Source organism: Plectropomus leopardus, chromosome 10 (assembly GCF_026936395.1).
Source record: "Plectropomus leopardus strain MGB_pleo_1.0 chromosome 10, ASM2693639v1, whole genome shotgun sequence".
NCBI lineage: Eukaryota > Metazoa > Chordata > Actinopteri > Perciformes > Serranidae > Plectropomus > Plectropomus leopardus.
Genome location: NC_142185.1, coordinates 27,930,265 through 27,956,325, shown reverse-complemented (window position 1 = coordinate 27,956,325; position 26,061 = coordinate 27,930,265). Strand labels below are relative to the sequence as shown.

General features: G+C 37.9%; 2 protein-coding genes across 7 annotated transcripts in view; one reads left to right on the top strand and one right to left on the bottom strand.

The window, feature by feature from the left end:
* The window catches only part of itgbl1 (integrin, beta-like 1), a 66,601-nt gene extending 61,643 nt beyond the window's left edge, over nucleotides 1-4,958 (bottom strand). The window contains exon 1 of the mRNA XM_042495170.2: nucleotides 4,622-4,958. Coding sequence (XP_042351104.1) covers nucleotides 4,622-4,713 — 92 coding nt within the window. The 5' untranslated portion in view covers nucleotides 4,714-4,958. The remainder of the gene's footprint in view (nucleotides 1-4,621) is intronic.
* A 3,059-nt stretch (nucleotides 4,959-8,017) lies between these two features.
* The window catches only part of nalcn (sodium leak channel, non-selective), an 89,237-nt gene continuing 71,193 nt past the window's right edge, over nucleotides 8,018-26,061 (top strand). The window contains exons 1-11 of one of the 6 annotated variants that reach the window (XM_088083486.1): nucleotides 8,043-8,178; nucleotides 13,436-13,547; nucleotides 13,752-13,813; nucleotides 14,533-14,673; nucleotides 15,284-15,466; nucleotides 17,809-17,892; nucleotides 18,038-18,177; nucleotides 18,276-18,404; nucleotides 21,380-21,531; nucleotides 23,630-23,772; nucleotides 24,081-24,185. In XM_088083486.1, the coding sequence (XP_087939612.1) occupies nucleotides 13,772-13,813; nucleotides 14,533-14,673; nucleotides 15,284-15,466; nucleotides 17,809-17,892; nucleotides 18,038-18,177; nucleotides 18,276-18,404; nucleotides 21,380-21,531; nucleotides 23,630-23,772; nucleotides 24,081-24,185 (1,119 nt within the window). In that variant the 5' untranslated portion in view covers nucleotides 8,043-8,178; nucleotides 13,436-13,547; nucleotides 13,752-13,771. Of the gene's footprint in view, nucleotides 8,179-13,435; nucleotides 13,548-13,751; nucleotides 13,814-14,532; nucleotides 14,674-15,283; nucleotides 15,467-17,808; nucleotides 17,893-18,037; nucleotides 18,178-18,275; nucleotides 18,405-21,379; nucleotides 21,532-23,629; nucleotides 23,773-24,080; nucleotides 24,186-26,061 lie in introns of all 6 variants that reach the window. The other 5 variants (XM_088083487.1, XM_088083488.1, XM_088083489.1 and 2 more) reach the window with 5 other exon arrangements.

Genomic DNA, 26,061 nt, shown 5'->3' with positions numbered 1-26,061 from the left:
TTCTGCAAACAATAATGTGAACACAACACAAAGACTAAAGCTAATGATCAACTGATCACCAACATGAATGCTTGTTCTGTTACTGCATGAAAGGAAATAGGTGGTCTGTAATCTTTTTCCTTAATGCATAAAAAACATCAAAGAGAAAGCAAACAGTTTTCACACTGCTGAATCTGTCTAAACAGCCTGCGATATGCCGAAAAAATATCTGTAACTGGTCCTGTAATACATTATGCTTTGAACGAGGATTATTAAATAAGAAATGACATAAAGTACTGTAAAACTTCTAATACAAGCATAGTCCCAATTAGATGCCTAGTCCCTTTATTAGCCCAGTGTAGCTACACATTTAGACAAATAAAGGCCTGTCTCAATTAGAGGCCTGATTACCATGCAGAAATTATAGATTATAGAAATTTTATATTTGTATAAAACCGAGTTGTTAGCTACCTGGTGGAAATAATGTTAGTCAGCTGGTTTGATAACGCATACAAATATACGTTTGAATTTTTTGTCGATATGGATATGTTACACACATATTTAGCTTGGTAAATTCTTTAAAATTTAATCGTTCACTTAATTTGACAGAAACCATTAGCACCAAAGAAGAAGTAATACTGCCAGAGTAAACAATAGATGCAAAAAAAGATGTTTAATGAAACAATTTGACAGTATTTCTGTCTGTGCTTGGCAACATTGTTAAGTGAAAGGAATAAAAAGCTAGTGTTGTATAGACACAAGTCCCAAACATAAGCCTGTAAAGTTTTTAAGCAAATAACAGCCCAGGCTTTTAAATGAAGTTTTACAGTAACCAAGAAGCAGAGACTCAATCCATTTTGTTCTTACGGTATCTGCTGTAACTGCCTTTTAACATCACTTTAATTTTTAGCTGTTAATCCTGGTATTTTTGGGTCCCATGTGTAATAATATTAGTCTCGGAGGCGGAACTAATTACCGCTGCGCTAGTGGTCCGCCCGGAATTAATTAAACAAACACCTGGTGAGCGAAGCGCCAAAATAAAGCAGAAGAAGGGGAGAGCGTTAGCTGCGTCAAATAATAATAATAATAATAATAATAATAATATCAGCAGATAAACCTGGAAGAAGACAACCAGTAGAACAAATACAGGAAGATTTAGCTCCTCTTAAGAGAAAAGCAGCCTGTGAGGTATGTTTGATTGTAGTTCAGATTTATTTGTTAAAAGTTTGCAGTAATTAAGAGGTTAATCTAACGGTTGTGATTGCCTTGATGTATTTGGCTGATGTATTGTGAGTAATTTTACATGCTATGTGTGTTTGTAACTTTAGAGTGCAGAAAAAAACGATTTCTTAGTGAATTAAAAAACATAAAAAGGAAAAATTTCAAGGCAAGCTACAAGTTCTGCTGTGTAATATATGTATGCTAGTTTATATCCTGACTGCTGTATGTGTAAACACAAGGCATTCATACATGCTTTTCATTTATTGTATTCTTCATTTTTTCTCTCTTTGACTCGGTTAGTTTGGATGGATTAAACCCAGTTTTTTAATCATGACCTCCTGCGTATCATTGGAGGGTGCTACATCTGCTTTCCCCTTTCACTGTCTCATCCAAAATGTACAAACTAAAGCTTTAAAAGTATTACTTTGCCAATTTTCAACCAGCCTCGTATCATAATTTCCATCTGTGGAAATAAAATATCATAAATGCAACTGTCCCAGAGACAGTTTTATTGATGTGTTTATTTTATATGTTTAAGTTATTCATTACCTTTAAGTTCATAAAGGTGTTAAAAGTCATTAAAAATATAATAAATAAGGTGTTAAAAAGAGTAAAAGATGTAATAAAAATGTGTATTAAAAGTACTTTAAAAATGTTGGCTAAAAATATATAGCTGTAAGGTTTTTATAAATGCAGAGAGTAACACCACAGCAGTGTAGCTGACGGCATTGTGGGAAATATGTGACGTTTTGTCAGTAGCATTGTGGGTAAGAGCAACATGGCTGCAAACGGCGAACGTACGACTCTAGAGTAACGCTATTGTACGTGTGGTCCTAGAGGCGCACATGATAATTGTTCCTTATTTTCTTTCATATTGTGTATAATGTTAATAATGTGTTTTATATGGACAGCAGTGATAACTACTGTAATTTAATTGTTATTTACGACATTTATTGCATGTCTGTCCGTCCTGGAAGAGGTCGCTCTTAGATGATGTCATGGTCTAAGGGCGGAGGGATGTTGTACGTATGCTGTAAAGCGTGTTTTAAAAAGTGTTTTGTGATAATGGGCTTTATAAATAAAATTGAAAATTGAATTAGTGGTGCGTTTTTTGGACATTTTGTTTTATTTCGGCACATTTTGTCGTGCTAATTGAACTGCTTTATGATGGACTCTAGATGAGAAATGTTCGTTTTCAAACTTTTATGTCTTATTTTTTGTTTCAGTTTTCACGGTGTGTGAAGGTGTACGAGGTTGAAGGTGTTCAGCGGTGAGGAAGCAAGGAGAACGTCGCGTGGCCGTTAATTCTTTGGATCGCTGAAGCTACAGTTAACTTCCCTCCATCTTGCCAGCACCCACATTTTGTATACCAGCAGCCATGAACACAAAGAGTATAGAAGACAAAACGGTAAAACTGCAGTGCTGATCAAATATCAGGATTCTGTGACTGTGTTGCCTTTGTCTTGGCTAAATTGTCTTCAGTACCATATTTAGTGCACAGTTTGGCTGTAATACAAGAATTAGTAAAAAAAAAAAAAAAAAAGAGGTGCCATGTCATTTCATGTATTTTTAAAACAGGGGCTCAAAAAACTGCGATAAAACTGGAACTAAGCAGTGCTGATCAAAATTTAAACCAAAATTGTTTTACTCTGTTGCCTATTTCTCATCATTGTAAAAAAAACAGCCAAGCTTGCATGACATTACCAACAGGAGGAGCATCGGTTAGTCCTGTGCCGCAGAGTGCATTCTGGTAGTTTTCTACTTCTTGAACAAAAGCAAATGCCACAGCCTTTTCTCTGGTCACAGAGAATTATTTCAAAAGTAATTACTTCTCTCTACTCCATAGACAGCCGGATTTTATTTTTTTTTTTAAAAAAAGACCATCATATTACTTGTAATTTTAATTATTTTTATGGCAAAGTTCTTGCAAAGCCTTGTTTTATGACCCTCAAGTGGGTCCAGGGGAGAGAGAGAGAACATAGGGCTACATGAGGAAAATGAGAAGTCAGGTGGGGCAGTTTAACCCTTGTATTACCAGTGAGTAAGTTACAAACAAAATAGCCCTAGATACAAATGAAACCACAAGCTAACTTACTGCCAAAAAAGGAAAAAGATATGAAGGTAAGAAAAGGTGTTTTTTCTGGCAGCTTGTTTTGTCCCCTAAACTATAGGGCCTGTAAGGGGGTAACGCCTGTGTAAAGATAAATAATGGTTATATATACTGTGACTGTGAGTTTTATAAATAGGTTGCAGGCGGAGTCTTAATCATGGATCTCTAAGAAGTTGTTGACATTCTGGATGTTGATTGGCTTGAACAATGTTCGTACATGCAAATGCCATGGCACTTCCTCTTTGCTTGCGTTCTTACAATTGAGGTTGCAAAACACAACCTCCATTATTGAGTGTTTCACACCTACTCCTTTTTGTCACTGTCAAGTTGTTATGATGACACACCAGGTAAACAAACAAGGTAGGAATTATTTGGATATGCATAATTAAAAACAGAGGGAAACACTGTAATCACCTGGATTCTTGGGAGCTGTTGCTTCCTGCGGTAAAGCATATGTGGGTTTGCCACTGCCGTCTAATAAGTGCTGTGCACCGTACGCTATAACATATTTGCTACACAGACACAGTGCACCTGCTGGAGAAAACACCCCCTCTGCAGCTGCGTTAAGTTTGAATCATATGGCAGCATTTACAGGTCTGCTGAATCAGGCTCAACTGTTAAAAGCCAAGGTAAACAAAAATTCATTTTTCATATTTTAGCCAATTTCTGTGATAAACTCCATGTAATTCTTTCCATTTTTACGCTTTATTCCAATAAAATGTAAGATTTCCTGAAAAAGCAAAAAGGCTTCACAGCATTAGGGGGCTTAAGTGTAGCATTCCTAAATTTGATCAAAAAGCAAAAAAAGTATGATGCAAAAGGCTACAAATTGCAGTTAAGTTTTTTGCATAAATGCAGGTTTTTGAATTGGATCCTCCTTGTTAATGACTAAAAGATTTTGAGACACATAACCGTTTCTTCAGCCAAAATGACACTAAAACCTCCTGCGCCAATCACACAACCACAAAAGCTGTCATAACACTATCGTATCAGCTGAGGCATCCAAATGAAACTAAATGAATGTACTTAAATTTAGAAAAAGTGTTATTCGAATGCTGAATAATGGAAACAGCAGCAGCCTTTTCCCCGATGACTTTGCATACAGGATTATTGGCAAGTAAAGCAGCATAAAGAAAACTGCACAAAAAAGTGCAAGTGCAAACTACATGTATAGGCACCCCTAAACTTTCCCTTATTGTGCTCTCCAAATGTTGTCTTTGTCAGCAAAACTCTGCACCTCCCTCTTCCCTCTTGCTCTCTAGACTACCCCAAAATAAACTAAGAAAAAAACAAAGCTGTGCGGAAACTCACCTCACCGATTGTAACAAAGTGTCCTCCACGGCAGAGAGCAGAATCAGAAACAACGGCACCAACATGGACTGTACCAAAACCTCAGTGTGCATGTTTAAATCCCACAGAAACCTGAAGTAAAGTAGCTTGAAGGAATTTCCCAATCTTTCTCTCCTTAAACAGACAGGACAGGAAGAGAGAGTGAGAGGGGAAAGAAAAAGGAGAGAAGGAGAGAAAGAGCAGCAGGCTGGCCTGAACTGGCTCAATCCCTTCAGAGGCCAACAGTTCTCTCCATACAAGTGCCTTTGATTAGTCTTGACTCTCAGACACAGGCCTGGGCAGGAGCTGGAGTGCGGAAAACTGCCAAAATAAAAAGTTAAGTCACCAGTTTGAGATGTAATTAGAAGCAGACTATTTTTTTTTAATGTTTTGTTTCACTTTTTTCCCCTTCCATTTTCCAGATGATCTCTCCAGAGTGCTGTAGTTTTGTTTCTATCTTTCCTTCTGATGTAATAGGCCCTTTTTCTGAGGACATTTTGATGTGTTGCAATGGGAGAAAGCACAGGTGTGAATGATAACATAATAATGGCTGGATCCTGTTTAGCTGCTCCAGGTTCTGGGTCCTGGTGTTGTGCGTGCTGGCTCAGTGTCACACATAGCTTAGTCATAGCTTAGTGGGACACTTGAATGGAAAAGAGTCATGGCTAATGTTCTTAGTAACACCTGTGCTTTTCCATGACGTCTCAAAATAGAGTGTGCTCAGAACGACACTGCAGAAATAATAACGCATTTTGACTCTGATCCGACAGAACTAATGTCGTTTTAAGTAAACTTGAATGCAAAAATTCAATTTCAGTTAGTCTCAAAAGACACTACAATTTGGATCAATGTTTGGACCGAGCTGGCTTTTAAAACAGCGGTGGAGTCAGAGGACAGCATGCCTTTGTTTGCAGAAACGATCTGAAGTTGCATTTAAGACCTTTTTCACTGTGGACGTTTTGACACCATAGAAGGAAACAATGCATCCCGTTCAGTTTTGTCAGCTGCAGGAACTTGTAAAAAATGGCTCACTAGGCTTCGTTAGTGGTATTAGTTCCACTTGCCATAACATGTCAGAAATATCTGCAGAGAGAAAGGCCTGTTTGATTGACATCATTTGTACTTTTTATGGCTGTGCTGATATATGCATGCCCTCCAATGCCCCCGTTTTGGCTCCTTATGTGTTAATATGATGTTCATGCATGTGCTATTTTTCACTAAAGCATCCTTGTTACTGCTTTTGTGGAGGTTTCTCTCATAAAATGTAATTGCATGTATAACTTTTTGCTATAAATGGACAGTCCTTTAGCAAAGCGTGAATTTAAGGATTTGCCAGCACTGTCATTTCTCAAACAAAGACTAAATTATTGAATTGAGTTAAAACTTATTTAACATCTTCACTGAATCATTTGTTGGTATTGTATCATTAAAATGATTGGGACTTTTTTCACCCGCTATACCAACACCTGGCATGTTGCACGATAAAATATGAAGATAAACATGTTTGGACAGTTATTTACATGAGAGGAAAATAAAACAAAACAAAAGATGGCATGTAAAGTGACCTCCACACATGGATGGATTACTGAATGGGCCTACCAGGCACAGGCCTAGGGGCCCAAATGATCAGGGGCCTCCTGGCCTTTACATGCAACATATCACTCAAATTAACTCATACCAACCAGAAAGAGACAAGAAATAAAAGAGACACAAAACAACTACAAAAAGGGGAAAAACAACCAATAACTGACACATAATGACTACAAAGAGATTTTAAAAAGGATCTAAAACTCAAAACAATTACAAAAAGATACAAAAAAGGGCAAAATAACCAAAGAGCAACATTACAAATAGATGTAAATGACCAAAAAACACATAAAACTAGCTGCGTAAACAAACAAAAAGAGACACAAAATTACTACAAAAACAGGCAAAACAACCAAAACAGACAGAAAATGGCTACAAAGAGATGCAAAATGGCATTAAAGACATTAAAGTACCCTAAAATTAACTGAAAGAGACATGAAATGACCACCAAATGGGGCAAATTTACTAAAGAGAGATACAAAATAACTACAGAACCAAAATACCCCCCAAAAATAAATGAATAAAGTAAGGTAAAATAAATAAATAAGTACATACATAAATAAATGCCCAGGGGCCAGTTGTCTTATAATCTGCCCATACCTCCACATACTTAATTCAATAAAAGAATCAGCTCATTGAGTAATTGCTTTAACGTGATGTTTTTTAAAGAAACTAATGATGTACATGTAAAACTTCCTTCAGACAACAGTCTGCACATTTTGTACTCTGGCAGCATTTAAACTGCTCGATACAAGCCCAGGCCAAAGGAAAGAAAGGCCTTTGAGCAGCTGCACACAGCCCGCAGTCTGAAGTGAAAGTTTCAACTTGCACCTTTCATCCCACAGGAACTCTACATGTTCTGAATTGACCTGACAGCACTTTACTCAGCTCAATAATGTATGAGGACTTCAATTATAGGTATGCATAAAAAAGTGAATGCTTTGTTTTACCGGGCAAACTTAAACCCATTAGAAAAAAAACAGTGGTTTACCTGCTACTTGTGATTCATGTTATTGAATGACAGTAAGTAAAGGTCCCATATTACGCTCATTTTCAGGTTCATACTTGTATCTTGGGTTTCTGCCAAAACATGCTTGAATGTTCAAAAACCACCTTATTTTTCTCAAACTAACTGCCTGAATATGCTTATATTCACCCTCTTTCTAAAATCCTGTTTTTTTCACATACACTGTAAATCAAACAGGAAATACAAAGGGGCCAAATTAGAATGTTACATTTAAAATTAAAATGATTTATATAGTAGCTTATATCTGTGACATTACAAATAGACAGAAATCCTGATGGCTTGTTTAGAGGCATGTTTTTTTGCAATTAATTAATTAAATAGGTATAGGAATACAAGCAAACAGAAAACAGGGGGTAAAGGGCAATATATTCATATGTAGGATTATGACATTTACTAGAGAAAATAATGTATATGTAAATATATAAGAATAAAACAAGTAAAAATAAAACCAAAAAGTCACAGTTTCTTAGTATGGACTGTGTGCCTTTCTCTTTCTTGATATTTTCACAATATCAATATGTATATAGCATTTATACCAGCTTTCTATTAACTTAGACATGAGAATCTGACGTTTTATAATACAGGACCTTTAAAAGAGGGAAATAATAATAGCCTAATATCTTTTTCCTTTTTGTGTGATAATGGAAGAGTTAGTGTGTCACAATTTACCATTACAGAGCTAAAACAGCTGAGAGCAACCGAGGCAAATATTTGGGAGATTGTTGTGATGCAGCAACCTGAGGACCCTCGAGTGTTACCATGGAGACGGCTGCGCGCCTCCGCTGCACGCGCTGGTGCTGTTGATGTGATTGGAACCTGCCTGCGCGCGCTCCCGCACTCTTCCCACACGATCCCAACACACCCGGAAAAACAGCTGATGTCATGGACAGGACGAGGCACGACAGATAAGGGAAACCCTGCTTTCGTAAGTGATTCAGTATGTTTTTCTCTATCAGCTGCTACACTCGTCGAGTGTGTAACTGGACCTCCAGCTGTTGTGCTTTAAGGATGCTGCTGACGGCTCGTGCTGCTGCGCGCTAGCTTGTTGGTCCTCCAGGAAGTGGAGAGATTGTCGTCCTCCGGAGTAGGCCTTGATACAATATTGTCGTGTATTTGCTGCACTATCACATGGCCACGTTGTTACATATCATATTATCTTGGTTTAACACCTATTCTCGCCCAAATTTGTGTAAACATACTGTGGTTAGCTTGTTTCTGCCCAATGTAGCACCTTAGCTCTCATCCGTTTCCATAGTAACCTTGGCTCCGTCGATGTCATCCATTCAGCTTTTAATCTTAGTATGGATTTGCATTTCTTGATTGATATCCACTTGTGTAATAGCAATTTTACAGGACGTGAAATGGGTCATATGTCACAGCAGCTTGTCATGTGCTGATGAGGAGGGTGAGCACTTTCCCAAAAACGATTCAACAGGGTTACATTAAAAGCCTGCGAGGCCACAGTGGGTCAGCCATAATGGAGCAAGTTGTATCTGAACTCCTGGGTTGGTATTCCAGAAAGTAGGTTCAACAAAATCTGAGTCTAACCCTGAGCTCTGATTTGATTTACTCCGAGATGGGAAACTCTATGTATGTGGTTCCAAACAGCTGATCAGAGTTAGTTCAATCAACTCTGAGTATGTTCACCCTGAGTTCAGTGTGTGCACAACCTCAATAAAGGTGATCATGAATAGAGCCCTGACACCTCGATTCACCATAGCAACCGCTGCGAAACAGAAACCAAGCTACTTTATCTCATTGGACCTAGAGGTCCCCATGATATCTACGGCGAATATGATCCCCTATTTAAAAAGAAAAGTAACATAGTTGCAGCAGCTAAGGGGAAAAAAACACTGCCTGTGTCATTTCAGTCAATGCTTAAGTTTGAATGCACTTGTCCATTGACTTTACATTAACCGCACTTTATTAAAATCATAGCCTACAGGTGAAAAAGTGGTGGATTGAATACATTTGGATTTTCATTTAGGTGCAAACACACAGGGGGAAAATGCATTTGGAAGCAACTGAAAATGAAATATAAAAACATTATTCAGAAAGGTAAGGCTTATTTTGCTAGGCTGTAATCTTAGGCTGACCTCACTTTGATTTTATTCATATTTGTCAATAAACAAAGTAAATATTCATTCAGTAGCTATTTCAACATGTAGTCATTTAAACTTCCAACAGAATGCTGTTATAACACGTATATATCCTCTCACCTAATATCCTGCTGACTAAATTAACATCTGATATTGATATAAAACATACACTGTGAACACAATATTAACTTTGTTCATAGGACTGAGAATTACTGTAGTGATTGTGTATTATTGGAGATTTGTTTCATTTTATTGTTTTTAAAATATTAATCTTAGGTTTTATTTTATTAACTTTTATTTATTTTATCCATACTGGAGTCATCAATTTGTAGACTAAAATGTTGGTGTTGTATATATGAAGATTATATAAAATACTAATTATAAAAAACATTAACATTTGAGTTCTACTCAGCTAACAGAGAGACGGTGTGAGATTGGATATGTGTAGTCGGAGAATATTATTAAGATGAATGATTGAGTGTAATGAAAAAAAAACAAACTGCGCCATTATAACAAATATTCATCAGGGAATGAAAGCACATCCAATCGAGACCTGAAAATCCTCGATATTGGTCGGATTTCAAAAATACGGACAATCCGTGTCTGACAGCTTGCTTCAGGTGGGAGGAGACAGGTGGAAACTTGGTGTTTCTTAAAGAAAACCTGCGAGTGAGCAGGTTATGTTCACAGTCAGTTACCATGGTGATTGACTCAGAGTTTGACTTAACTCTCTTTCTGGAACGGATAACGCAGAGTTTCCCTCATCACAGGGTTAACATACTCAGAGTTTTCACATAACCTGCTTTCTGAAAAACCTAATTGGTGTAGTTTTAACAATAATACTAAGATTGTTTTTGATTTTTCTTCAAGTTATGCCCACAGTAGTTTGTCAAGTTACATTTTCACGCAGTATTTTTTTCATGAAATTCGCTGACAGACAGTACTACCACCAGTGCTGTAGTGGTTGTTGATAAAGAGGGTGTACTGCTAAGCAGGTGGGTAGGTTACCAAGGAGGAAGTGGGTATCCAGTATATACATTTAATGTCTTTTTGGCCGACATGTTGGCAGGGTTCCCGTGGATCCTTTAAAATTGTTAAAAGGTACGGAATTCATTAATCTAAAAATAAAGCCTCGATTGGTATTAAATAAACTGGACAAAAAAGTCATGTTTTGTGTTACAAGAGACATTTGAACAAAATGTACAAATGTACAAATCTTCACATCAAAATATGGCTTACTTGATTTCACACTAGTTGCCTTCATCAGCATTATTGTCAAATGAAGCAGACAGGGGCTTTCAATGGAAAAGCTCTAATAACCCCACCCAGCCTTAAATTTAATCAAACATGAAGATGAAAGTGCAGCATTACTTGGAGAATGTATTAGTAGTAGTAGTATTTTATTCAGTCATCATACATACTACAATAAATATAAACAGTATAGTCAGTATAAACAAAAATAACAGATGTAGTGGCTGAACAGGCTTAGGCCGAAGTAAAATGCTTCTAAATGCCTAAACTACATACCCATCACCTTAAGCTACCCTTCAGAATGAAAGAAAAACAACAAAATTTATTTACACTCGTAACCCTCAAAAATTGCTTTACAAACCATTCTCTTGAAAACCAAAAGAGAATGACACATTTTTAAACCTCCGTTCCAGCTTTTTGTACAGTAAACTTACAAACACCTCTCAGATCATATTTGCTCTCCCATAACAAAAAACGGTTTTGTACAGAGTCTGGGAGTTACATTGGTTTTGCTTTGAACATTATTTGCATTATTCTATAAAAGAACAAGTCATTGAATTTTATAACATAGGAATTTAGAAACAGTGGATTTGTGTGTGGGTATCCTTTCCAAACACTGCATAAACTGCACCTACTGTATATTTGAGAGAAGTTTTCTTAAATTCCTGCACTCAACTCAAGGCTATGAAGAGAAATAAAGAACTATACAAACACGCTGTCCACATCAACCAAACTTTTTCTTGTCTGTTGTAATTAAGATGATACTGCCACAGAGTGCAGTCTCTGAGAATAGAACTTTAGCGAAGAAAGTTTGCAACAAATACTCACAGTTACAATTAATCTGCCCAGTGATCGCATCCTGCCCGTGAGGAACATGTCCTCTCTCCAAATGGGAAAGTAATTGCAGTCTTTGCCACCTATACTCCCACATAATAGCACTTAGACCCTGTAATTTTGTTTTCACTCTTCTTCACATCTCCATCTGCATATGTTAAGTGTAGCAATTACACTGGGAAATTGCTTCTAACTACATGGGGTTTATAGGACGGACAGTTTCTTTTCTTGGTAAGCGCAGAAAAAGAAACAGGGTTGATACAGTTGCATTGTTCTGTGTGTGTTCGCAACCTGACTAAAGTGTTTTTGTTCTCATGCTGAGATTCGTAGTCTCTTTCTACTTTTTAAAGGATGTACGTTTTGTACCATTTAGGTTTTGACAAAAAGTTCTTAAGTTCTTGGTTGAATTTGAGTCAGTTAAGGACAAGTTCGAAATGTAATTTCAAGTCCTGTGAAGTTTCATTGATACATATTCTTTTTTGGATCATGTGCTAATTTATCAACTTTAAAAAAAACAAACTACCAAACCTTGTCTTGCTCAGTACTGTAAATGTAAAAATACAGTTTACTGTTTATTTTAGATATTATCATATATAATTGATGGCCTTTGCCTTTGAGCTCACGATGCAGTGACACATTTCATCTGGACATCTGGTGTCTGTTCTTTTTTGATATTTTTTTTTGTGTGTTTATGTTGTTGACATTAAATTAATCTGTTGTTTCGTTTAATCCTCCCAGTGATATACCTTCACTGTTCCATGTTTTTGATATTATATTTCATTGCTTTTTTTCTTGAAGGATTGGTTCACCCAAATTACACAAAACTTAAAAAACTTAAAAAACTTAATTTCTCAAATTCCTGTCTAACCATGCAGATAGTTTTAGCTATCTACTGAGGTATCTGGTTCTGATATTTCTACCTCTATCCCAGCACAATGAAAGTAAAAAAAAATGAGCTTCTGCAGGGTTTAATGCTAATGTTTTCTCACTTGGGTCGCAAATTTACTTGGCCAACGTTACAGTAAAAAGTAAAGTAAAACATTGTTTTAAAAAAAAAGTTGTATTAGCTATTTTCATACAACTCAGAGAATTAGAGCTTGTGGCTGTAGCTAATGAAATTCAGAGGTTTCTGCAGGTCTGTGAATGCAGCCCATGTGGAGCTCTCCATCAGTTATTTCTTCCCAGTACTTTGTCACTGGTGGGGTGGATAATTCATCTGTCAAGCTGTTCAGAGCTTTTTGACCCAGCAGAATGAACGGTCAAGTTTCACTTTTAGTGTTTCTGACGTTTTGCTGCTCTGTCTGTGCCCAGAGTGCTCTCTGCATTCCAAGAGTGTGATGCAATGTGTAAACGAAAATAGAAAATCTGTTTGTGGTGGCAGATGTTTTAATTGTGGCGGGCTGCCCCAAAAACCATCATCAGTTCCAGAATAAACTATGTGTTTAATTATTTTTTTTAACTACTTGGCAGATTGAGAAAGCAAGTTGCTAGATTCACTAGCCCGGGATAGCATTTTACTTGCCCTGGGAAATCAGGCAATCCTAATTTTTGAGCCTTGTTGTGTCTCTTTTATTACCTAAATTTTTGAAGTTTTGAATTGAATTGATATGAAAATGTTTTCATTGAAACTGCTGCGCCAAAGAAGTATTTCCTGTCAAAACTTTTTGGCGGTGTGTTCTGTGGATTATCCAGAGTAAAATGGATATTGTTTCTAGAAAGAGGTGTTTTCAAATGTGCTGACAAGACATTGTATTGGGCTGTCGCCAGAGATTTCAGATGTAAATATCTCAACAATTTGGACCAATATAACCTAAAAAATCAGCATGGCTACACACACACTGGAGGTTACAGAGATGTGCTTTTTTTACGTAAGTTGGGTGAACCAAATTAATTGCATGTATATGTGCTGAAGCTACAGCTCGCAGCACTTGTGAATATGTTTTCTCACCCCTCTTTACTGCTCTTATGACTGCTACCATTCACTGACTGCTGCCGCAGGACCTCCAGGCCTTTAGGACATTCTCCTTTTTGCACCTCTAGTCTCTCTCTCTGGTTGGTCTCTCCACCCCTCTGTGACCTGGGGATGAACGCACCAATGAGGAGCCTCACAGTGAGTCCCCCTGTGCCTCCTCCACTCCATCTCCTTCTTCCACAACACCTCAGTCACTCACTCACTCACAGAGTGTGTCGCATATATGCCTTGATGTCAGACGTGGTGGGCATTCCTGTCTCTATGAGCGTACTGTAGATGTGGGTAGTGTACTGTACACCATATAAGCCATGATGTTGACTAACTGTTGTGTGTTATTTACAGGGTATGCCTGATCGCATGTTATGTGCAGTGCTGGAGCAATTTCAGCTTTACTTTTCCCTTTGGTATGTGCGCTTTGTCTCCATTCAGAGTGTCATTTCTCCTTGTGTTCTTATGTTGAAACGGCCTGTACACTTTTTCTTTTTCCTGCGTACACACACAAACATACAGAAACATGGACATGCACAGGTAACACCAATGCACACCTCCTCACACTGTACAGTAGGTTGCGCAGCTTAATCTACTGGCGCCTTGGTGTTCAGTATGATGAAGATCATGTATGATCTTTTCAAATGGTAAGTGACTGGAGCTGTACCGATGTGAATACACTTGTCCTGTGTTCCATGTGTGCTACGTTGTGTATCACGGTGGCCATTCAACAGTGCAACACATTTTTAATTTTAAAGAACACAACCTCTGTTCTGGCAATTCAAGTCAGGGTAGTTTATTTTGCTGAATATACATCACAATATAGTAAAGCTTAATGCTACATGTAATTGCATCCAGAAGCCACTATTGATACACAGCTTACTGAAGATGTTAATACTATATTCAAGCATTACTTAACCTAAGCTTTGTCCAGCTACTCATTTTTCAAGACGTCCACTGGTATTTTACTTTATGGTTACTGCTAATGTGGCCATTTATGGCAGGCAATCCACATGATTGGAGTTTAAAAAGAAAAGTGGTACTGCCACTGCCCAGACTTGGATGCAGCCAGTGTGTTCTCCTGTTCCTTATTTTGCTTTGTTCACTGTTTGGTCCACCTCCCTCTCTCTGTCAGATCCACTCTCTGTATAGCACGGCAAGCCCCAGCATGCTAAAGAGGAAACAGAGCTCACGGGTCGAGGCCCAGCCCATGACCGACTTTGGGCCGGATGAGACCCTTGCAGACAGCGCTGACATCTTCTGGATCAACAAACCAGTGAGTGCACTTGGGTCAACTTCCTACAATGTTAACTTTGTTCTAATCATGCCAGATATTGAGTTATTTTTAACATGTATTTCCCTTTGAAATTTTGTTTAAAATGATGGCGAGGTTATTTAGATAGCTGTATTGTATTTGAAGTACGGTTGAGCTGAATACCTGGATGAAACAAGTATCCAACATGTATAATTACTTTAAATGAGTATGAATAACATCCAAGTGTGATGTGCAATATCCGTCCTCTGAGGAAAACCCACTTTGGGTTGTTGTGTTCAAGCTCTTACTCTTGTGTTGACCAATGATCTGAATCTCATTTTCAAGCTTGTTCTGTAACAGTTTTCAAATAAATAATAAATACAACAACTTCTGATCAGCCCATATCAGCACCTAATCAAAACTTCTGATTAGGTGCCACCCACTTTTGCTTTAAGCCCCACATACTTTTTATTCATGCCCTGCCCATTCGATGTATGGATGCAGATATAGATAACTTAGTTGCTTGAATGACTACAGATACAGATAGAGATGACCATGTACTCGCTCATCCCTGAATATAAGTATTATAGCAGCATTTGTCATTGTTTGTTCTTTTGTCGTCTCCCTGCAGTGGGTGCACTCCCTGCTGCGGGCCTGTGCCATCATCAGTGTCATCTCTGTTTGTATGAACACCCCCAAGACGTTTGAGCATTACCCTCCATTGCAGTATGTGACGTTCACGCTGGACACACTGCTCATGTTCCTCTACACCGCCGAGATGATCGCCAAGATGCACATCAGAGGAATCATCAAGGTAGCTCCTGACAGAGTCACATTATCACAGGAAACAGCAAAATCAAGTTAACAAGATACATTAAATCTAAATGGGGAAAATGCGTTTTTATGAAGGCCTCCTAAGTTCTTCGATAAATCTCAGCAAATACAATTTTTTTTTTTTCAGTTTTACATGACGGGAATATTTTATGTATGATGTATTTTATGAATAATTTCTCTTTTATTTGGTGTATTTGGTAGCAAGATATCTAAAAACAAATGGGAAAACATTTGGATGAAACTCTATTAAAAGGTTGTGGGGCACTAAATTGATAAGCTTAAAAGATTACTTCACCCTGCAATGATAATTTCTATATCAATTAATTACCCTGTGGTACGTTAAATTTGTAAAAAAAAACAAAAAAACAACAACTTTATTTTTCTTGCAATTCTCAGGTAATGAAGCCAGTCATATGCTCAGTGCTTCCCAAACAGACAGCCCCTTTCTGAACTAAAAGTGAAATCTAGTCTTTGCAGGCTTCAATGTCAGATTCCATTGTCAAAAACACTGATTTTATGTAGCTAAACATGGGAGCTGCTGGTCCACCGCTGCCTCGATCGCTTAGTTTGTTTTTTTTTTACTGTTTGACGAAGTGTTTTAAAGGGTTACTTCGAGTTTGATTAAGTCACACAGTGACACAAATCAACAAACAGATTGAGGCACAGTAGACCAAAAGCTTAGACAAGTTTCACTTTAAGTTCAGTTCATAGACGTAAAGGGCAGTCTTGCATTGGACTGGATAAATGAGACTTGGATTACACTGAAAAAGTTGTATGAGAGTTTGTAAACAAATGTTTTGATATCTTGTTGCCATTGATACGTATGCGTATGTCTACTTCAATTCATCAAGAATTTTCTCAGGCCTTGGATTTTTTCTCTACCAAGTTGTTTTTTTAACAGATTCAGTGTAAAACAGCATGAGTAGTTAATATACAAATGGTCATTTTGGGGGGTGAGGTATTTCTTTAACTTTTCATTCCAAATTGGCATGGTTTCACACGAAACTGAATCATAGTTAATGGGCATACCCCAAGAAGAGAGTGAAGGCAAACCTCTGTTACTGGTCCAATCAAACAGCATGGGGACACTGAAGTACTCATTTTAATTTTAGAGGCACTTTTTGCTAAATGAAGTAAGGTCAGCTTTTTTTGTGTTGCTCCAGATTTGTAGTCACACTTTACATGCAACCTTAGCAGTTGTATTGAGCTGTAAATTCAGATGAATCAACACAATTCAAATTGGAGGTAGACAGATAATGTTCTTTAGAAGCGTCCAGGAACAGACAGCTGGCAGATGAAAAGCCCATAATTACTACCATAAAAAGTGCGGACAGCTTAATTGGCAAATCAAGGATAACAAGCAGGGAGGCACCCGAGGACACAGAATAGGAATCACCAGTGCAGGAAAATAGCATAAAAACTGGTACATTCCTTCTTCTTCTTTCTCTTTATCGTCCCTTTTTTGTTCAGATACAGCCCATCTTTCTCTGTAAAATGGGGAGGTATTTTTTCTGTTTATTTTCTGCGCCTGTCAAGAAATAAAAAATTCATCTTTCACAAATGATGCACGAATCACACATTTGAATTTCTAAATTTATTCAACACGTCTATAACCCTATTGATTGACACTTGGAAGTTGTATTTTGTAGCTAGCTGATGAAAGTGCCTGCACAAAACAAACGATCCGCACAGCGTGATAAAGTAATTGCAAGCTTTTATGCTTGTCAGTGTGTAATCAAACATGGTCTTATCTGTGGAGTGTCTCCGAACACACCCTCCTATTTGCAGCCTTTCTTCCTGTGGAAGCCTGACCCCCTAAGAGCTTCTCACAGACTCTCTCTCTCTGTAAGTGGTAATTAAGTATGCCCATTTTTGCTGGCCCCATGACATTTTAGTTCGTGCACACTTCGGGGGCTTAATCATTTTTTGTCTTATCATGTTGAAAAACAAGGCTGTTTGGATATTACGGCCAGTCTGTCAAAATATACACATACATTTCAGATTCTGTTTGTTGTTTTCCATTTCTTTTCTTTTTTTTTCTCCACACAAAGGTTTTCTACCACAAAAAAAGCTTTTTCTGTCAGATTTTCAGAAGGTGATGTTTGGCACTTGATATGGGAAATTTTCAGAACCATAAAGACAGACATTATTAAAGCCTTAAAACATCACAGAATAACGTGTAATTGTTAGAATACATCAGCTCTCTTGAGCTAGTATAGCCTCGGTTAATGACGATGTTTATTTATTCATGTTCATATTTCTTGCCCCTGTCCTTCTCCTCCAATTATTCTCTCATTTTGTTTTCGGTTTCTCTCTGCACAGGGGGATAACTCCTATGTGAAGGATCGCTGGTGTATGTTTGATGGCTTCATGGTGTTTTTCATCTGGGTGTCCCTGGTGCTGCAGGTATATTGCAGCATTTACAATTCCAGGTTTTTGTGCAATTATATTGCCATTTTCTCCCTTCAAGTGCTTGTACAGCTCGACATTAGGCAATTAATTGTAGCAGCCTTTTTTTTGCCTCTCAATAAGCAATTTCTCATTGTTTTAGGTGTTTGAAATAGCAGAGCTTGTGGATCAAATGTCTCCATGGGGGATGTTGAGAATCCCCCGAGCGCTCATTATGATCCGGGCCTTCAGGATCTACTTCCGCTTCGAGCTGCCTCGCTCCCGCATCACCAACATACTGAAGTAGGAACCTGTCATGAGCATTTCTCTTTACTATTTTCTCCACAATTAATCAATAGAGTATGTAAAAAACATGTTTTTCTTTGCTCTTTGCTTTCCAGGCGGTCTGGGGAACAGATCTGGAGCGTCTCCATCTTCCTGCTGTTTTTTCTCCTGCTCTATGGAATTCTGGGTGTTCAGATGTTTGGGACGTTCAACCATCACTGTGTCACTAATGATACACAGAAAGGGTAAGTATAAAGAAGTGTAACTTTGGATGCCTTTTTGTTGTTTGTGTGTACTAAGCACTTTCACTAAACTCATCATTTAGCTTTTTAATAAGCACCTTTAAATACTTATGAGAAAGGCTATCTTTCCCAGGTTTAATGGAGGCGATACATTTGCTTTTTTATGTTTACTGAAGCAATAATGGTTAATGAAGTAATCTTAAGAGGCTAGGAGACACATACTGTACAGTATGTGCTATTCTTATTACAGTTTATGGACTAGGGCCAACACTATGTGCAAAACATCAAACACCGTTTTCAGACATACATGAACCTGAAAGCATCCAGAAAGATATTTAATCTGTGCATTACACGCTAAAATCCACCAGAAAGCATATTTGCAGACTTTATGAGAGCAAGCAGGGCAGTGCGATATGGCAAAAAAATATTACAGTATTTTTTATATTTATCGAAATTGATATTTATGACAAGATATAATTTGATAATGCTGCCAGTTTGAAGAGTATCCTAATAAATACTGAAGCTTGAAAAAAAAAAACAAAAAAAACAAGGTTCATCAGTTGAACTTTACATCATAGCTGATTAACATGTTAAACAGAGTAACAAAAACATTTAACTGTGCAAACGTACACTTTAAAGTGGCTTTTTTATGTGGAGCAGCACCTTTACACAAACTTCTTTCCATGTCCAAACCTTAAGAGCTTGTTTTTGTTATCTTTTTCATTAAATAAAGTAATTAAGAGGGTACATAGGCAGGAGCTCACTGCTTGAATGCTTTGTTTACTTCAAATATTGGTGGTCAGCATCTTCTTGAAGCACAACCACTTGTGGGCATGTGGGGACATAAAATCATGTTCAGTCAAATTAATATTGTATTTTTAGGGCAAAATCGAAGAAACTTCTTTTTTTTTTTTTTATTTATTATTATTATTATTTATTATTTTTTTAAAACAGAGTGTAATACAAAACCAAACAAAACAAACACAAATGCATGCCATCAAAGATAGATATGAACAGCCTGATCACATACCCCAAAGGATGAAGAAAAAGTGAAATATTCAATTAAAATATTCAATGAACTTTAATTTAACAGCCCTAGTCTTTAATTATCTTTAAAAAATTCTAATTAAAATTAAATGACCAGCATCCTAATGTTGAAATTCAGTAGGGAACCCCTGGGTATCAGCAATAGGGTAGATGTGGGATTTGGGAGATATAACAGTTTGTGCACATTGCTCTACAAAATCATCATATCTTTAAACAGATTTGTGAAGGATTTGATTTCAACGATTCTGTTGAGAATGATGATATGATACAGAGTCCCCATGGAGACAGATTGGGGAAGCAACCATCATATTTAAAGCCCCAGGCTGCAACAACAGCTAACACTAATTATACTGATTAAAATTTCCTGCTTTGTCCAGCCTTTATACTAAGCTCATTCTTGCTCAACAGCCATCCATCTATCTGCCCCCACTGATCGTGTGCCTAAGCCGCCTAAGGACACCATGTGCATTGACCATTAGCAGCAGCAAACACAGGACACGACATTGTCACATTTATAGCTCTGACATCCCTCCGTAACATCAGTCCAAAAGTGGCGTGGCAGCTGCACATCTAATTTGTTTGCTGCTGTGCTCCTTTCCCTAAATCCCTCATGTATATATGCTCCTAATGGGGTATTTTTGAAATATGTCACACAAGGACTGATGTGTCTAATCTCTATCTGCCATATGCCCTTGGCACAAAGTCAGAGCTCCCTGGCTTTTCACACACAAGGGATTTGATGGGAATTGGGAAAAATAGCGTGGGAGAAATTTTTTTGATACACATATTAGATGGCAAGGGTTTTGGATTTGTGAACAAAGTATGGTCGTCTCTTCTTGATGTCTTTATTTCCGCAATTGACCTCATTGTTATTTTACATAATGGAATAAATAGCATAGTTTTGTTCGATATTGTTAAATATGAACCGGGTATTTGTGCTTAATAGATCTCTTTAAAGATGCACTATGATATGTGTGTTTTTAGGGTTATTCTAAATAAAAAAGTCCTACTTAGATGTTTTGTAACTTTTTAAAAAGTGCAAGCATATCTCTTTTATGAAGAAAATCTGACATCAAAACATGTTTATTTGCACAAGTTTCTTTTCAAATTTGATGGAGAACAGAGGAGAAATTTGTTCTATTGTTAGATAATCCTTTTTATGCTAAACTGATTTTGATTAAGTGGATAATGTGTTAACAAGCAGTGGTTGGTAGCTGAGGAGGTGAGCAGAGGTTCTTGACAGGACTTCACATTTTCAATTATGCAAAGCATCACAAATTAATTTGGGTTTGATGAAATAACAGATCCAAAAAAAAACCCAAAATCATGAATAGTGTCTTATCACAAATGTGGTTTGTTTTTCATTTGACTCACCAAATTATTAATATCATGTTATTCCTGGACATTTGGTCTCTCATTTGAGGCTTCATTTATCTCCTCTTTGTCATCAAGAAAAAGTGATTTATCTGATGAGATACAGTGATATTATTCAGCCTGGCATAATAAGCTTTATCGGATTCATCGCTATGCCTCTGATTGCCCTTTGTGATAGTGCAATAAATTATCCCTTCTGATCCTGTACCCCTTAATAAACAATTTGGATGAATGTCTGGGCAGCCAATTTGAAGGCATTAATTTTCATTAGTGAAATCAAGCAGCTCCTGGAATAACACCTGTGGCTAAAAGACAGGGAGACAGGGAAAGAGGGGGGAGGAGTGTGTTTGTACTCTGTGTGTGTGTGTGTGTGTGTGTGTGTGTGTGTGTGTGTGTGCGTGTGCGTGCATTCGCAGGAGATTTTCATCTGTATATATGTGTTGTATGATTATTTCTCATGCTTGTTTTAAGGTTGTAACTGGCCATAAATGTGTGACCTTAACCATAAATGCATTTTCTAACAGAGCACCGTGTTAATTTTTTTGTCTTTTGATCAGGAATGTGACATGGAACAGCTTGGCCATCCCAGACACCCACTGTTCCCCTGATGGGGAGGGCTACCAGTGTCCTCATGGCTTCAAATGCGTGGACCTGGAGGAGCTTGGCCTCAGCAGACAGGAGCTCGGTTATAGCGGCTTCAATGAACTAGGTAAAAATGAATTTAGACATATGCCACTGTTATTTTCACTTATAAATGTATATCGTATTCTGTGAAGCAATGTGGAAGAATGACCCCGTGTGAGAAGGTGAGAGCTAAAGCGCTGCATATAGCAGATTTGGCTTGAAGCTGTGGCATTCAGCAGCATCCTGCATTCTTATCAGCTGAATGGTGCTGAAATCCAGTGTCAGTGCACAGTGCAGTGCCCCTAATCTTTAGATAGCCGTGAAGGAGAGTGAGAGCTTCACAGTAAACAGTACCTTAATGTAGACATTACAGACTGGAACATGGCACATTTAAAGCAATATACAGCCTCAGTTTGTTAGTCTATGAACACACTTTATACACATTACCGTAGCTTTTAGTTTGACGCTTCAGTGCATTGTAGATTGATTTTATTATCTTACTTCTAGGAATGGCTCTTACTTTCTAAAAGAGTTTACTGAGGAGTCAGACGTACTATTTGTAATCACATCCATGCAGAGGATAAACCATTTATGAAAACACTGTGAATCTGGTATTTGAGTGAGTTTAAAAGAAATATTTCACTGTTGCAATTATGGTCTTTTCATCAAACTGGGCTGTCTGTGCAGTAGAAAGATGCTAATACTTTTTTAACTGGTGCTACATAACCAGGAAAAAAATCAGAGATGTATTTGCTCATGAGGTAGAAAACCTGCAGCTACCAAGATGCACTGCCTTACACTAGACCAATAAACACTCCTTTTGGTGTGTAACTTAATGCGAGGTTGTCTGTTTTGACACAAGAAACAACATGTTGGCCAGCTGGTAACAAACAATCTTGAGTTACATAAAATGGTGAGCTAAAATATGTTAAGACATTTTAAGAGTAATTGGCATCTCAGCAATAGATCATTTGTTCATATTTGATCAGTGCTGCTTAGTTTTACCATTTGATCTCAGTTTTTTCAGCCTTCAATACAGGAAACAGGTTGGCACCCACTTCCTGTTCACAAATTCTTGTGCTACATCCAAACAGTGCACTGAAATATGTTTCTGAAGACAATTGAGGTGATAAATAGGCAATACAGTTACAGAGTCTTTGTTTAGGTTTGATCAGCGCTTCCAAGTTCTACCACTCGATCTGATTTTTTTTCCGTCTTCAGTTTTAATGATTCAACAAACAGTGTGGTGCCCTAAAATATTTCTCTGAGGAAATTTTAGACAATGAAAGGCAATTCAATAATATAATTTTTAATTTTGGTTTATAATCAGCATTGCTTAGTTGTGCAGTCTGATTGAAGTTTTGGAAAGAGAAAGAGGGGCAGTTTTCTCTTGTCCAGCTTCTGTACTCTTTGTGTTCGTGGTGGCAGGCATACAAATATGCAATAGCACAATCTCGCTCTAAATGATTTGAGCTGAGAGATTAACGGGGAGATCTGGACACTGGTAAGATGGAGAGAAGTTTCCCTTCATTATACTAACCAGTTGGTTGAACATTGGCAAAGTGTCCCTTTAACATGAAAACCTTAAAACAATTTCATGAAGTGCTTAATGGTTGAATTGGGAGATTCGGACTACTGTTACTGACGTGCCAGACGTCTGTCAATTTACTTTACTTTACTGGCAACATTAAAATAGTATTGAGTGGCGTTTCTTTCCTGATTAAATCATCTTTGATCGCCTGTTAAAAGTGCAGGCGGTTAATTTGGAGAGAGCACAGAATGGCCAAGAGTTTCATTATGTAGTTTGGCCAGCCTAAAATAATTTATGTTAATTAGCTTCTTCTGACCAGATTTATCGGTGACAAAGGCATGCAATATAGATATTTTCATCTGAGTCATCAGAATTCAGTATTGGCATTATAAAAAAGGGAACCATAAGGATACCGGGGTGCTGTATTCGTCATCCTGTAAGCTGTCTGAATGTTCTTTTCATTATATAGCAGAACAAGGTATTGTCTTTTTTTGACGGGCTTAGTCTGAGGGGAACCGTGATAATTGGTGTGAAGCTCACAGACATCAATTTGTCAAGCAAAAACCCAATGCTGACACTTGTTTCAATAACAAAGTCTGCTTTTCTTCTGACTGCGCATCTCTCTAACTCCTATGTCTGTGTCTTTGTTTAGGTACGAGCATCTTCACTGTGTATGAGGCTGCCTCACAGGAGGGCTGGGTGTTCCTCATGTACAGAGCCATTGACAGTTTCCCTCGCTGGCGCTCCTACTTCTACTTTATAACTCTCATTTTCTTCTTGGCATGGCTTGTCAAGGTTAGAGCCAGTCTCTCTCTCTACCGCACTTTTCATAATACTTTCAGCTCCCATGGCATGGCAGCAGGGGATAGACGAACACCAAACGGTTTCAGTTAATTGACATAACCTAATCTTTCACCTACAGACATAACGATTCCCCCTTGTTAATAGAATGTTCTCTGGCTAATGAGAGAATGAATCTCACATCACAGATAGTGATAGGAAGTCAAGAGACAGAACTGCATTTTCTCATTTATCCTTAATTGTCGCAACACTTTTTTCTCTCCTACTGTCTCACTCACTCTCTCTTTCTTTCTCCTTTGCAGAATGTGTTTATTGCAGTCATCATTGAGACATTTGCTGAGATAAGAGTGCAATTTCAGCAGATGTGGGGGTCAAGGAGCAGCACCACCTCTACCGCTACAACACAGGTACGGCTATCATACTCACAGACAGACACGCGAGCCGACAAAGTACGTGAATCAACTTTGTGGTGCCTAAATCTGACCTGATTATAAACACTTCTTGAACACCATCTTTGTACAGAGTGCAAAAAAAATCTGTCCATTCATCAGACTTCAGCTCATCAAAGATGCATGATTTCAGAAGAATCAAAGGAAGGAACACAAACAGTTTTTGACAGGAATGGCTTTCTTAAGGGTTACAAGACTGCATGGTCATCAATAAAATGCCTTCACTTACATCAGAATTGGCAGCCTGAGGGGGCTGCAGATGTCTGTTTTGGTGGTAGTGGTGGACAGTGTGCGCTTTGGTGGCTGTAGGGTGGCATCTCTGTCTTTTGATGATTCTGCTGGCTTCAGACCATTACCACCAGCTGAGTTTGAAAGTTGTGATGAGAGTCAGCACCTACAAGTCTGAGACTGTGGTATTCTGCCTGTGAATGATGGATTGCCTTCCTTTGGTTGGGAGAAAGTTACTTAGGTGAATGATTTTCCAGTAACACAGGGGTACTGTTCACAAAGAGGGGTACGATAACGGGGTATGCGATCAAATTTGGATGAGGCTCTGATTGGTTTATGCGCCAGAGGGCAGAGTCCTGCATCGGGTCAGGTAATAATATTTTAGTTTCACGTGTGAAATGTCCCAAAATAATCACTCTAAGTGTGCTGCCTAACCAAATTATTTGAAAAGCCCATGGTTATTATAGTATATGCGGTTTTGGCTTTGGTTGTAGATCATGTAGACCAAAAACCTCATTATCGATGCCGTGATGATTTCGTTGGGTTGACTCTTTTTCCTCTCACAAAAATATTTACACAATTTTGATAAATTATCATTAGTAATGTGGTATAAAGACATTACTGTAATGCAGCCTTTAAAAGCAGAAAAAGGCAACACTAATGATATTATGGTCACCAAAATCTAAGATGATATATCAGGATATCGACATAATATCAATATACTGCCCAGCCCTAGTTTGAACTTTAGAAAAAAGCTTGGAGAGGAATCACTTTTCTTTAGCATTGAAAGAAACCATTTTAAGTAGTTTGGACATCCAGTCACAGTGATTCCAAACAATAAAACTAAACTATAAGCTATATTGGAAGTATTCTGGGCATGTCTAACCGGAGGAAGATCTTGGGACAGACCCAGAACGTACACGAGAATATGGCTGGGCAGAAGGACACCTAGGCTGCCTGGCTTAGCCTTATTTTGCCCAGCATCATGTAGCTCGATCCACTTTTGCCACAGTATTAAATGTAAATGTAAAGAAGACTTCTGCATGATTTATAAGACACTGACGATGAACTGCAACATCCCGAGTTCGATCCAGCTGGGGATCTTTGTTGCAACTCTCTCCCCATGATTGCAATCTAATAAATGCACAAAATGCCCCTCAGAAAAAAATGATCCAACTAGACAGCCAAGAATGTTAAGATTAGGTTGTTATTAAATCAACATATACCACTAAGTGAAGGGGCAACCCCAAAGTTTAAGTAGGCAACTATGTCCGAAAGAATTTCAGGTCTTTTTATAATAGCAACTTGCTTTTTACTTTTTACTTAATGTTGTTCTGTCTTGTATGGATGTTGAAAAGCTAATTACGAGATTGCTACTTCAAAAGGTGCTTTGTGTTCATATTTTCCTACAGAGCTGCTTTAGCACTGCTTGTAAATTGTGATGAGATTAGGCTGTGGATGGGTGTACACTCGAAAAGAGATAATAAGGAATACTGACAGACTTTATGGCCTGAAAAGAAACTCAGAAGTGATTTAGGTGAGGAGAAAGCAATAACAATAAAAAGGTTTGACAGTTTTTGAAGTTTCATTCTACAAATGTGGGTAG